This window comes from Hipposideros armiger, unplaced genomic scaffold (assembly GCF_001890085.2).
Source record: "Hipposideros armiger isolate ML-2016 unplaced genomic scaffold, ASM189008v1 scaffold_716, whole genome shotgun sequence".
Lineage (NCBI taxonomy): Eukaryota > Metazoa > Chordata > Mammalia > Chiroptera > Hipposideridae > Hipposideros > Hipposideros armiger.
Genome location: NW_017732066.1, coordinates 493,420 through 508,347, shown reverse-complemented (window position 1 = coordinate 508,347; position 14,928 = coordinate 493,420). Strand labels below are relative to the sequence as shown.

Genomic DNA, 14,928 nt, shown 5'->3' with positions numbered 1-14,928 from the left:
CCCACCCTCTCCCCCCACACACACACTGAAACACGTATTCCTATCAGGAGCTCTCTGAGCTGCAGGGTCCTGGCCCTGCCTGGTGCCAGTGACACACTGCACACCCCAGTCGGGAGTGCCCACATGGTCCCAAGCAAGAAACCACGGGGTCAGAGAACGGACCTCAGACAGACGAGTGTGGCCCTGGCCCCTCCCTTGCTCAACCGAACAAGGATTTGTTGAACACCACTTACATGTCAGGTGCAATGTTTATCACCTCCCTTGTCAAGTGTTTTGATTTTTGTCTCATATCTCTGAGAGTTTTTATTTAGAAAAGTGATTGATATTGTATTTTGCTTTGTCTGACACTGTAGCTTTCTAAACCCAAAATAGTGCTTATTATATGTAAGACAGTGAAGCTGAAAGATGGATACAGACAGGACCTGCAAGTGTTACTCCTTGGACTATACCAGCAAAATAGTCAGTTGCAGAGATGTGTACAATACACGACCTTCACCGGCATCTTCACTGGATTTGTAGCAGTACTGTTTCAATAGGGGTGTTGCTTCAACAGGGAAACATCAATCTACATTGCTTTTTAGAACAAATGTTTCAAAGCAAGCAAATCAAAAACAGGAAAGTTATAAAAATTGTACTGTTGCAAGTAATGACCATATTATCATAATAACTAAAGAAAATTTAGAGATTGATAATCTAATTCCATCATTTCCTTTTTCCAGGAGGAAACAGAGGCTGAGGTCGACTCTGTGGGATTAGCACGTGCACACGTCACAGGAAGTCTCTGCTGCCTAACACAGTGAAGTAAGTCAGTGACACAGTGATGCTACTAAGTAAGACAAGCTGTGCGCACCCACTTGCTTGGGAGTTTAAACATTTATCTGTCTTAATTCCTAAAATTTTAAGATTCCCCCAACAAATGCTTATTAAAGAAACTTAGACTAAAATTGAGGAAGAAATACTTTATAATTTACTGAAGATATATCACTAGAGTGGTCAAGGTAAGAAAGAATCACTAAGAAGAGTCTGAGCAGTTGGGAAGCTAGTGTACATTGAAGTACAATGCTAAATTTATAAACAGATGAAAAAATACCCAAAGGGTAATAATCAAAAGTGATTATATAGCTATAGATTTTAGTTAATCTGGACTATAAACTGGTACATGCAAAAACAGTCATGTGACATGGAAATATTCCACAACTCATCTTCTCTCCTCTCAGGGATCCCAGGTGAAACCGAGTTGAAAGAATCAAAACTGTTTGTTCCTTGTTATAATAAAAGTTGTTTTGAAAAAATAAAATAAAAAATTTTCTATCTTCTCGGAACGCTACTCATATGGCACTAATTCTATTAGCATGTAATTTAGGATAGATATTTTATTTTTGTATTAATTGCTTAAAATGCTAACCTTATCTCCTCTGCTACATGGTTAGTGCTGTGTAAGGAATGTATTTCTTTTGTACAGATGATCAATTAGGAGTCGCTTTATTGCTTGACTGATAGAACAAAGGCCTTTCCAAATCAGAAAGGTTATAATCTTTGTGCTCCACAGTACTAGGCACACAGTAACAAATGGTTGCTGTGTACATGAGTGAATGAATGAATGAATAAAAAACTCCCGATGATGCTGGGAAAGCAGCACGGTCACCAATCCCCATCTGTGGCTGTCTGTGTAAAAACAGCCTAAAGCAAGGCTCCTGGAGAGATAAGTAAGCAAGCAGTTCAGCTGACTTTCAGGCAAGCGTCTTAGAGATCAAGTTCAACTCTCTCCTACCAATTAGGGAAATGACCTTTAAGCATCACGACTAAGGTCACACAGCCAGGAAACAGAGCTAGAATCAAGATCACCTGACGGTGGGTTTGGTAGTCTTCCTACAATGTCACCTCACTGCTGAATCTGTAAGATCCTGAGCTGCTCCTGCACAAGGGAAGGCCAGGCCACAGCTAGCATGGCTGCTCTAAGTCCCCACAACTACTTAAAGATGACTAGACGGCTTGGGCCCATTCCCACCGAGGCCAGCCTTAGGCTTCCAACCAGACAGGAAGTTTCTTGATGACAGAAATCAATCTTAAATAGCTGTGATATCTTCACAATGTCCAGGAGAAGACTGGACTCATACACGATCTTTAGTAAATGCCGGGTGATTTAAGATGAAGAATGAATTCTAAGAATATAATTTAATTGTGAGATCAAGCCAAAACTGAGCAGTCCCCAATGCTGAAGTTATGGGTCTCTCTGGCATTTCATAAGGGAAATGAGGGCTTATGAAAAGAACGTGAGGATGATGGCAGAAGTTTACTTCCTATTAAATGGAGTTAGCGTGGGCTACTTCTTGACATACACACACAAATAAAATAAAAGTCCATTTCCTGAAGTACTTATTCTGTCCAGAAGCTTATACTATATCAGCAGGGTCCTCTTTTCCTTACACAAGCGTTGGGAGCATAACAGCTTTGCCCCAGTGACCTTAAAACCACCACACATTCGGGGAACAGGAGGGGGAACGGATTGTGCAGATCTGTTACTTGTGGATAACGACAGTAACTACAGGAAAAACAATAACCGTCCAAGAAGAGGCCTTTGTCAGGAACTCACAAAGAGACCTAAGATGAGTATATTTAGAGGATGAATTGTAACACCAATTTATGATCCATGTTTATTTCTCCATGGGATATAAAGTTCAAATAATAAAACTGCCATATTTAGCACTGGGAACTAAGTGAAGCCTGATGAGCTCTTATTTTAATGCATAAATGGCAGGTTTCTTTGCCTGCTCAAAATACGGTATAATTGATTTCCGCTGAATAGGAAAAATTCCGAAGTGACAGCTGACTTTTTCTAATACTTATGATGACAAGTGCCAAGGCTGGCTTTTGTTGTTTTCTTTTGGGCACACTCACCCCTAAACTAGAGAAACAAAATGTGGAAATCTACTTTTCTGACACTGTGGCATACTCTGCATTTCAGAGTTTTCAGATATATCTTAACACTCAAATTCCAGTAGGATATGATGAAAAGAGGGACATTCAATTAATGAGGAATCCTAGAGATGCTTTTTAAAAACCTGGAAAACTACATAAAAAATAGTGATAGCTTCCCTCTAGCGAGTTTGATAAATTATATTGGTCAAGAGAAATAATCATTCAGACAAATATAATCTGAAAATCACAAGCCTTCATGAACTGACCATGATGTACTGTGAAGCATATTTTCCTTAAAAACAAAAAGCAAAAGCAAAACCAGACACTAACCTGTCCTGTGTCACAGGGAAGTAAAGCAGGTAATCGGTTCCGTTAACTGTTATTCTTCCACTTCCATGTTCATAAACAACTACTTCTGCTTTCGCAGTCTTTCTTTTACCTTTAAAAATACAAAATTTCTATGAGCAAGCATCTGAAGGACCAATGCTTTGAGAAAGTAAAGCTACATTAAATTTTTTTCTCCTGAAAAACAATACATATAACACTGTATATAGGAAAGTTCTGTACCTACTACAAGTCAAACAAAAACAAAACAGGGAAACTATAGCAAAATCAATGTAATAAAGCTAATTACGAGGTAACTTTGTTCTTCTATCCCATAGGAGGACCACTACAATGATTTTTAAATTAGTTTTCACAAGCAACCAAGTAATTTATATTTATTTATACTACTTTTAAAAAAATTAACCAACTTACAGTGTTCTTTTATATTAAGAATATATATAATCATATAATTTTTTAAATATTTGAAAAGTATGATAAAATGTAATTGATAGAAATTAAAGTAATCCTTGGAAAAGGTCACATTTTTCTGAAAATGTTAATTGAAAATGACAAAGCAATGTTAAACATTGAAGAGTTGCAGACATATCATTTAATAAGTTGACTTTTAAAAGTTATGCCATGTCAAACGTCTGTGCATCCAGAAGGAAAACGTGAGTGAGGACCTGAAGTTTTCACGTTTCAGTTTTCACATCACTGTATTTTGATGACATGCTGATCACCGAGCACTTTCATTTTTACATAAGAAACCTTTATTATAAATATTTTATTGTTTGCACCAATTGAAAATGTGAAAATAAACAGACTTAACACAAATATGTGAAAATAAAAAGTGTTCATATGCTTGTGTAGGAATGTGTCCACATTTGTTCTTGCGCCATTAGAAAGTTCTGTTTTTAAAAACATCAACAGAATCTTTAAGATGAGGAAATCCAATGTAGCCGGAGCAAAAATAAACAAACAAATTAAGTGAATACCAGAGAGCCATGGCAAATAAAAATAATTGTAGTTTCTCACTCATCACGGAACTTATTTTCTCTCCACAGAATGTCATTACCTTCGCTTGTGCTGAAGGCCATTCCTTGCTCGTCATACTGCAAAGGTTCAATCAGCTGTTTCTTTGATTGAATGGTTACACTTTTACGAAACCGCTGTACAAATTCTTCAGCAGCATCAGTCTGCAATGTCAATAATCTTTCTAGCAGCCGAATGAAGTGCCCATACTGCAGACAATAAAAATTCATTAGAAGACGCAAGTGTAATTGCATTTGATGAATTTTTTCTATTTTTATAGACTTGGTCTTTCCAGTGTTGCTTTTCTTGATGAATTTTGACAGGATGACACGTCTGCACCTTCACGCTGCTTTTCAAACAGCATGCACTTGCCCTGTGGATCTTTAGTGCTTAGTCTTGTCTTTCGAGAAACAAAGAGATTTATCATTCAGAGAAAAGTCTGTTTCTCTGTATTTTGATTACATGAAATTGAGATTTAAATTCATTTCCAAAAAAATATTTAGATGATCTTCAAGTGTAATTTCTGCTCTTTTATTAGAACTGTATCAAGAGGAGCTTCATAAATAATTTTCAGTAAGTTATGTATAGTAAAATGGGAAGAGTTTGATTTTGAGAAAATGCACCTCTTAAATTATATTTCATAATACATTTGGCAAATATATCTTTAGCTGTTCAAGCTGTGTTACTTTAATGTTTATGATTTCCTTTAAAACCGAACAATCAAGCTATTTAAAAATTCAAGAGATACTTGACTTAAAGGGCAACCTCTTGAAATAAATTATCCTTGCTACTCTGCACATTTTTTTTAATAGTTCTCGAACATGTGATTAGAAAGTAAACAACTTGGTATTAACCCCTTAAAATTAGAAGTCAGAATAATCATTCTAAAGTGTTTATGCAGAAGGAAACAACTAATACTTGAGATCCTTAGTTAATATGGAGTGTGAAACCCAGTTTTTGATAACCTCATTTAATGTTTTTGCCAACCCTAAAAATCACACCCATCTTTGTTACCATTGCCTTTAGCGTGAAAACCTGCTATTAATAATTTGAAACATATAAAAATCTCACCAGTAAGACTAAGAGGACTGCTTCATTTACTGCTTCCTGTGATGTTACAATAAAAGAGAAGGCAACTTTCTAAGTAAGGGTGAGACACTTAGACACCTATGGTACCCTCCATTTACAGGTCTATGTCTTTTGTTCTCAGCTATCCTCTCTCACACCCTCTGTGACTACCGGTGAGCCTTCCAACGGCTAACTGCAGGTATGACATAGCCTTGCTCGTGACCACCCCTGCCTCCCTCATCTGGATACCAGCCCTAAGTTTCAGCCTTTCTTCTGATAGCCAGTACTCCAAAAGCACACAAGACACATACACATATGCACGTGTTTGTTTTGTCTTCATGGCTGCACACCTGTAACAAAGTCCTCGGGATGTCTTCAAAACAAAAAAACAAACAAACAAATAAACAAACATGCACTATAAAGATCAAAGCCGTCAGAAAACAGGCAACAGTGAAATGATGTGTTCGGGGAAGAAGCAGAGGGAGATTCTTCTGTTAGATCCAAGTGCCGTTAACACTGACTTGGCAGGTTGGATATTAGAAATTAACTCCAGGCCTATGACTCACCAAATGCCCGAAGCCTTAGTTGAGCGAACTGCAGCTTCTCCAAATCATTAATTTATCCAATATGTTAAATGAGAAAAAGGGCAATTTTGGTACATGACTTCAAATCTACATGGTGGCAAGGTACTAGCAACGTTAGCCACTGCCATGGAAGAAAAAAACTCTTCTTGGAACAATTCTGAAATTTATGTACACTCAGATCTTCCAGAAATAATTTAAATTTAGAACATGAAAATATTTGAAACATCAAATTCCCTCTGATGATACTGGCAGACATTAGAACATTTAGCAAAATAAGAATCCAATTGGGGCGTAAAGCAGGGGGTCACCAATTTTATAGGCTATGACATTCATTCACCTGCGGAGTCTGTGAAAAATATGGATTCCTGGGTGGCAGCCCCTATAACTTCTGAGCTACATCGTATCTTAAGATTGTATTTTGAAACCAGCATTCCAAGTGATTCTGATACAGGTAGTCTTGCAGATTCCAAGGTGAAAAATGGTGGCCTTAGAGATACTGTACACAGGTAAGCCAGGAAGCAGTAAATTGTATGAAAGTAACCATGAGCTTCATTCCTTTTCTATTGAACCTGTAATAGCTCCTTACACTTACCATTAGCTTGTAAAATTAGCTATCTGCCTTACTGAAGGAGATGAAAAATGACGTCTGTCATGCTTTCCTAGAATGACCTAGTGGAAGACATGATGGCTCGTACATAAAGAGGATCTGGAGGCCAAGCATGTCACCTTCCCGACCACAGGCAAGGCCCTCTCATGGCAGAAATCAACTATAAATATGTTTTAAAAAGGAAAATTGTCTTAGAAGCACCTGCCTCTGTGGAACATTACTATTAAGATCCTAAATACAGCAACCGTCTGCATTCTTACGTCACAGGTCCCCTTAAACTAAAAAGATTAATTACTCACATCTTGATCTGACAGTTTTTCCACTAACATTTCTTCTAGTTCCTCCTTAATCAGCCATCTGCTGGTAATCAGGTCTCTGTTAAAATATCACATATATTCTCTTTTAAATTAACCATGCAATTAGTTATATCACAAAAGATCCCACATGTAGTAGTGATTTTTGATTGGTAAATAAATTTTTGTATTGTATAGCTGTAAAATTTTATCCAAGTAAACTATTTTTTGACACATTATTTCATTTCCTCAATTTACTTCAGAAAAGATACCCAGTTAGCAAATGTTTCATTTGAAGAGTTACCACGCCACTGGAACTCATTTCATATTAAAAGCCACAAGACTTCTTAAAAATTAATATGTCACTTGTTTTTCATAATTTACTTCAAAGGAGATGTTGTGGTCACAAAGTTAACCTGTCAATGGGCTAAAGTACTAATAAAGTCCAAATAAAGGGCCAGGGTTTGTATTCAAAGACTCGCATCTTTGCGTAAGAAGAAATATACGAATAACCAGGCTGAAACTGAAAACTCGCTGCTCAGGTTGATAGATCTAATCTATTATTGTTTGCTAAATGGAAGCACAAACCTTGAAATACTCCCCCAAATTAAAGGATGTAAGTTAAGTAACTGTGCAGCAATATATATAAAACTTCTGAGGATACCATACTCAAATATAGTAATTAAATACCATTTAATATATAAATATGGAATGAAGTAACATAAAATAACCTTAATATTTACTTCCTCCCAAACCAAAAAATCACCTGTTATTTTGACCCCTAACTTTAATGATTAATGCTGGAATACTGAACCAATATTTTAGGCTTAAGGTATGCTTAAAAAACACTAATGATAAGTGGCACGTTTTTAGTTCAAATTTTTCATATATTTTAATGCAAGAAAAGAACTTACTTGGTTTTAGCTTTTTCTGGAAACAGACCTTTGTCTTGCAACTGATTTTGATGCTTTTCTACTTCACGTAGCTTTCCATATGTGTCCTATGGTAAATAAAATATACATGCTAAAATAAGAGAGATGGTATGTCATTCATTACTTCTACTTTATATTTTCCCTTGAGTATCCCTCATTTCGAAAGTGACCTCCTCAAATAATCCAGTTGCACAGAAAATACTGAAATTTGATTTTTAATACCATTTCTTATTCAAACTAAATGATGAGAGTAATTTCAATGAGAATTTAGTGCCATACATACATTAATTGATTTTTAAATAACTGAGTTTTAAACAACTCTCTAAGAAACAACTCCAGTGAGGTTGGTGAAAATAAACCAAAGCTACAAACTATTTATTTTCCTTACTGTTCCACCAACAGGAATAAAAATTTTCCTTAGAAAAAAAATCTTAATTTATATAGCAATACACACTTTAAACCTAGAGAATTAACCAGTAAAAGTTATGGTATTTACAGCTGAACTACTTATCTAATATTTAATATTTATATAATATTTAAGTCGTCACTATGAAGTTTGTATCTTAAAAACAATTTTCTATTATATTTATTTTTCATTAGTTGATTTCTTTCATTAGTTTACTTCCTAACAAAGTCTGTGGCTGCATATCACTTGTTAAACTGTAATGCAAGAAGGGAAAATTTGCCATTTTGTTAGAACTTGGCAATAAAGGTTATCAGTGAAATATATTCTCCAGGAAATGAGTTTACAACAAGCAGAATAATGCAATTGTCTCCCAGTTTTTTGTTTAAGCAAACTTAAGTATTTGAAGACTCACATCCAATATGTGCATATTCCTTTACAATTTATGCATAACCTACCATACTAATACCGAATGAACAAACAGGCATTTTCAAAAGATTATTCAGAGATGACAGAAATGACATTTTTTTCAAAACAAAACTCATAGACACAGACAATGGTTTAGTGGTCACCGGAGGGGAAGGGGGAATGGAAAAGGATAAAAGGGGTCGAATGTATGGTGATGGAAGGAGAACTGACTCTGGGTGGTGAACATGCAATGTGATATATAGATGATGTATTATAGAAATGCACACTTGAAACCTATGTAATTTTACTAACCAGTCATCCCAATACATTTTAATTAAAAAAAAGAGAAATGACATTTTTTTCATGCTCATGATGACACCTTCCAGTATCACTAGCTGATGTCGGAAAACACAAGTTATTACTGATAGACACGTTCTTCCACATCTCAAAATAGTCTTAATCATTTCAAGTTTGGGGGGGCAATTTCTTATGGGCTCTGATGAGACTGCTGTATACACTACAATGATGCTGATAAAGAGTTTGGTTCTAACAGAAGTGTCTTTGCACAAAGCCACTGTCTTTGTATTTAGTGATGCTTGCATTTTATTATTATCATCATTCTGCCACCTCTTTTAAGGAATCCATTTCTCTCGTGGGAAAAAGAATACTAAAAAAAAAAAAAAAAAAAAAGGAAAAATACAAACATTATAGTCAACTATCATGACACAATTCCAGATCAACAAGATCAATGTATACTATCTCTCTAGATATGACAGAATACAAAGAATACTAAAAAAAAAAAAAAAAAGAAAAGGAAAGAAATAAGGATATAAAGATTGAGCCTTTGAGTTTCATAAATATAGGTGAGAAAAGAATGTACCTCTCAGTGTTCAGGGCATAGAAGTTCATTTCTTGTGGCTGGGGAGACTCATAAGAGTGTTTGTTTTGTTGTTCAATAAAGGAAGTAGAATTGATAGCTGAGTAGAGACCAAGAAAAGAAGCAGAAAGAGAAGCAGCAGCTAGAAGCTATAAAATTGGGGCTGAGCTACAGATTCTAACTAACAGGAGACACGAGTATTTCAAACAAAGTGAACAAGCTAGCTCAGAAGTTCTAAACGTAAGTTCCCAGGGCAGCAGCACGGCATCCACGCCTGAAACTGGTGAGAAATGTAATTTCTCAGGCCCCACACAAGACTTTCTGAAAAGGAACCTCTGGGGTGGGGCCCAGTGATCTGCGTTAATGGTGTGCACTAAAGTTTGGATCTGTGTGCTAGAGCTATGGAGAACCTAGTTCACCACAATAGCAATGGGACAGATTCAGTTAATTCTATTCTAGTGTCCATATAAAGGATAACTATCTCTACAACTATATCCAAAGCACAAATCCAGCAGCTGTAGCAGAAGAATGTATCTGACAATTTACAACAAACAACTCTCCACCCTAAAGAAAGCAAGAACTAATGTGAGCCACCCACATATAGAACACGTACCTGGTATTCAACTCAAAATAAAACTTTACAATTTGTCTCCCAAGAATTGGTAAAACTCATTTTATTGTTTCTGGTTAGGGTATTTTTTACTCATTGTTAAAGGCTCAGATAGTGAGTTGTGACCCCAACTGAATAGTGTATCAGAAAAATTTCTATGCACCTGTTTCTAGAAAGCAACTCTCCAGTGCTCTGAACAGGTAAAATAAAGGAAAAGACCCCACACTGACTCCTACTCCACTTGTGTAAGTGGGTACAGACACAGTGCAAACAGCATCTCAGTGTGCGCCCAGCACGGGCCCATCGGCAGGCAGGACCCCAGCCAGACTGCTGCATCTGGGGACCCTGGGGACAGGATGGTGCCAAGTTCTCAGTTGTCTGCTCCAGGGTCCTCAGCTCTGAGAGCACGTAAGTCAGAGATGTTGTATCCTTCAAATCCAGGTAAGAAAATAAGAACCCAAGAGAATACCAACAACAGTTATAAGATACCCTCCCTGCTTGTAAGGGTCTACTTAATTTTCTGGAATAACCAAGGCAACTAAAATAAAAGTAACTGACCTGCTTCATAGGTAAGTTTCAAGTCAAACTCTGGGCTGCTAAATTCACCATCATTTTCCAGTGACTGTTGAGCAATTTTTACATCTGTATTTTTAAAAACATTTTCCTCTACTATGCTATTACCATCCAGTGTTATATTTAGCTCCATATTAATTTATCAATAGTGCAAGTAAAATAATCAGAAAAAAGGTGGAGCATGAAGAAACAACCCATGAATGGTACATGTCAAATTTCAAACATGGCAAATTCTATTTTTTTATAACAAATGTTTACACTTTGATGGCTGTAATCCATCAAATTACATAATGTTCATTAAGCCACCCCATATACTTCTTTAAATAATAAAATATATGTAAACTTAGCACAGTGCCTGACCTATACTTATGGTCAAGAAATGACAGCAGGGATGACGAATGGCATTCAAGAGTCAAATAACCGAGAAATGATTTTATTGGTGTATCATTTCTGTTTTTCTTTCTCTTCTACATAATAAAACCACTCTTGAGATTCTATCGTGGTTAGTCAGAAACAACAGTTCTCTGAAAAGTAGACTCTATAGCTTCAACTCCCTGAAGAGATAGATGTGTACTAATTTACATCCAAAAATCCTTGCGGGTATAAAATATGCCAGGAACTGTCAACATCACAGAGTATCAGTGGTAGCTTCTGTTATATTGTTAAGTTTCCGCTTAATTTTTAAGGGACACTAGAGAATTAGTATGACCCACCTACGCTAAGTTTATATACTGTATTTAATGGTATAATATTCAAATATGACAGGAATAACCCAGATGTGAAATGCTGAATCATTAATCACAGCTATGATTAATATTTCATAAAATCAAAGCAAGCCTATCCACCCCTCGTGTCATCAGATTTCCATAATGTATGAGTCAAATTTAGAAGGTGCCTAATTTGAAAATACCAGATGCTCAGGTTGCAGAAAAGGAGTGCTTCAACTAAACCCTTCCAAGAGCATGAGCAATATGATTCTTGGTCTAAAAATCTGATTGTAGTCTTCAAAAATCTGTTTTGGTTATATTAATCATGTGGAAATTCCAATTTTAGGAAGGGTAAACAAATAACATCTCTTGGGAGAGTGGTATAGGAAAAGCCAACTGTATTTTGATATACACATATACAATAACATACTAATTGTAATTAACATCTTAGATACTAGTTCAATAACAGAAAAATAACTGACTTAAAATAAGTTTAAAAAAAAATCACAGAAAATCAATTTCCTAAATAAGGATCTTCTCAATCTTCTGGCTACTGGCATATATAAAATCAAATGAAATAAATGTAAATATAATTCATTTATCAAGGTTTCTGCTATTTATCTAAAGTTCCAAGTGATACACTTCCATTGCAGATCCTTGCTATCTCTTTGTAAATACAGTATGCTATATAGTTTATAAATCATGTAGTGCTAGCCAACATAAAAAAGGAAATAGTCTCACATATAGGTCATGTAGAAAAGTACTCTGCGAAAGTATACACCCAGGAGTAATTACATAAAAGCGTGTGCAACTCAGACACCATTTATTTTTACTACTCAAATTAAAGCTCTACCACATACTATAATAATTATACCATTATAAAAGAAGTAATCTGATTAAAACAACAGAGGCAATAAGTTGAATCAGCTTCTAAGAAATAATTTTCCTAATTGTTACATTTGGAACATGCAAAATATACAGTGGTAATTATTCCTATGTGAGGAAAATGTATATTAAAGGTACTTCTGGAACAGCAATTTCTATTGCTGAATTAATTACTGAATTAACTCCTGCTGTCAAGAAAAGTCTTAAAACAGCATGCAGATATGTCAGCACTAGTCTGTAGCTTTCTAAAAATAAGCACTTTACATAGTTGTAAAGTAGTTATTTCACAACACCTCACTGTGAGAAGGGTCACTATTTTCATTCCAGTTTTACAGATAAGAGCGCTATATCAAGAGTTTTAAACATTTACCACAAGGTTACGAGAGCAAGATGTAAACGAAGTAAGAATTCTGTGACTCAGTCAGTCCCCAGGACGTGTGCTTCATGGAGTCTGGAATGTTCCCCTAATGAAGCTGCACGCTTCTCCTGGGGCTGCTCTTCTCACGCTTCATGAGCACGAACAAGGAAGGTCACTTAAGTCATTTTAAACAAATGGGAGAATTTCGAAATAAGCCAGGAGCTTTCTCCAAAAGGCAAATGAATCCTGTTTGTACATAAGTTATCAGAATTAGAATTACCTGGTTTTCTTTCATGTTTAAACATTTTTTTTTCAATTTAGCACAGCAGTTTAAGTATACAATGATCTACTTATTCCCTAATTTTATATATCTATATCTATATATATATAGATATAGATATAGATATAGATATATCTATCTATATTTTTTTGGGGGGGTAAAAATTTCATCTGTGACCATGTAATTCCTTCAATTTATAGCAACAATTAGACAATACTCCATTGTTTATTCTAAAACTCATCCTAAACTATCAATGAGAATTCTATGTGATGCTACATTCGCAGTGAAGTTTTGAGAGATGCATAACCTTATATTAAAGATTGGGGAGGGCAGTTTATGTCAAATTTCAATAAATACTTAATATATTTAACAACTTACAGTTTTCAATATTCTCTACAGCCTTTCCCAAGTACTGGTTTCATCACACTAGTAAGTATCTCCTTATCAGTGTCCCCACACGCAATAGGCAGCATTCCCACACTAACTTAATTCAGAGACCCTTTCTTGGAGACTATTTTATAACCTGTGTTTCTCAGAAAGCACTCTGGGACAGGCTGCATTATAGACATTCCCTGACTTAATGAATCGTATTTTACAAAAGGGGTCCTACTTCAGAGTGAAATTATCACTTCCCATAATGAGTTTTAAGTCATTTTCAACTCATTTCTAGTGAGTGAATTAAAAAAATTTCAGAAACATATATATATATTAACTAAATGAGTAAAACTGAATTAATATTTTTCTTATAATTAAAAGGACCTGCACCAACTCTGCCATGACTACCCAGGTCGCCAACGTCTTGTTCACGAATATAACCCACTCTCCCCTTCAGCACCAGCTCAGCTGGCCTGGTCAGCCTTCAGCTGCCGTGGGCAAGGGGCACCCTTGGCAGGCTGGCCCCCACAAAGGGCACACCTCTCTGGCCTATCCCTTACTCGTCCTTCATCTAGACCTGGGCTATTTACAACTCAGTTGTTAGACGGTATAGCATTTTCTTTATTGCAGACATTTCTCTTTTAAAAATTCTACCCTCTCCTTTACGCTTTTGCTCAGCTATTTCAGGAAACTTCTTTTATCCTTTCTCTATTTCTCATTCTGCTCCTGAACCTAAACTGAAACTCTACATACTGTCTGAAAAGTATACAAGTTCTACCGGGTAAGTGGCTGTTAAGGAAATGGAAAAGCATCCATTTTGGGTGAAAAAACACACAAGCCCATGTTGTCGAGCATGGCGCTCCCTTTTCAGTACTCAACGATCCTTTGAGAAACTCCTTAAGTCTCTCATTTCTTCTTACTTAAACGACTTTTTACTGCTGAAGAAACTACTTGTTAGTACTGTTTTTACACTTTTTTCATTATATATGTACATCATACTTACTAAAATATAAAATAAATGGGTTGTTGTTGACTTTCCCAGGGAGCTGAAGACAGGTATCCTTGTACTCACAGGAAAATGGGAGTTCCAACTGACCTGCTAACAAACCCTTAGAATGTAACACGTTTACAGAGTCTGAGACCCCTCACGGATCAGCATATTTTTCTTCACTTTACACTTTCCTAACATGCTTCATTTCTGGACAGGAACAATATGTTGCTTCTTCCTTCTTATCCTCATCTTTCCTCAAAAACCTTCCCACTTCTCCACAAAAGTTAGATTGGCCAATTGGAAAGTGTTCACTAGTTAAGGATAATGTATAATGCTTTATAAGCTGCATCGGGACTATCTTTTAACAGTTGCTATAATGTAATACACAAGCTTAATATGCAGTGAGCAAATGCTAATAAAAAAAAGATCTGGCATAGAAGACAAAAAGGTTAATCGATATCAGAAAGGTCTCGTAGCAGAACTGCATACATGCTCTAAATCTGGTTTGTTTGTTTCTTTTTTCTTTTGTGTGTGTCAAAAAGCTTGGCCAATGACTGCCATACCTCACACAATTACAGTAGGTCAACGACATGGTAAAAATGGAGTCTGGCTCAGTGTCTTTTACCCTGTCACATGGGAAGAAATTATATCAACAAAAACAAATGGTAACAATGATTCATTTCCAAGTACTTAATGCCCGCC

The 14,928-nt window shown here is 36.0% G+C and overlaps 1 protein-coding gene across 1 annotated transcript in view; it reads right to left on the bottom strand.

The window, feature by feature from the left end:
* MRPS9 (mitochondrial ribosomal protein S9) overlaps positions 1-14,928 on the bottom strand; it is a 63,890-nt gene that overhangs the window by 3,540 nt on the left and 45,422 nt on the right. The window contains exons 6-9 of the mRNA XM_019627164.1: positions 7,742-7,827; positions 6,834-6,909; positions 4,319-4,484; positions 3,250-3,358 (exon numbers count right to left, since the gene is read on the bottom strand). Coding sequence (XP_019482709.1) covers positions 3,250-3,358; positions 4,319-4,484; positions 6,834-6,909; positions 7,742-7,827 — 437 coding nt within the window. The remainder of the gene's footprint in view (positions 1-3,249; positions 3,359-4,318; positions 4,485-6,833; positions 6,910-7,741; positions 7,828-14,928) is intronic.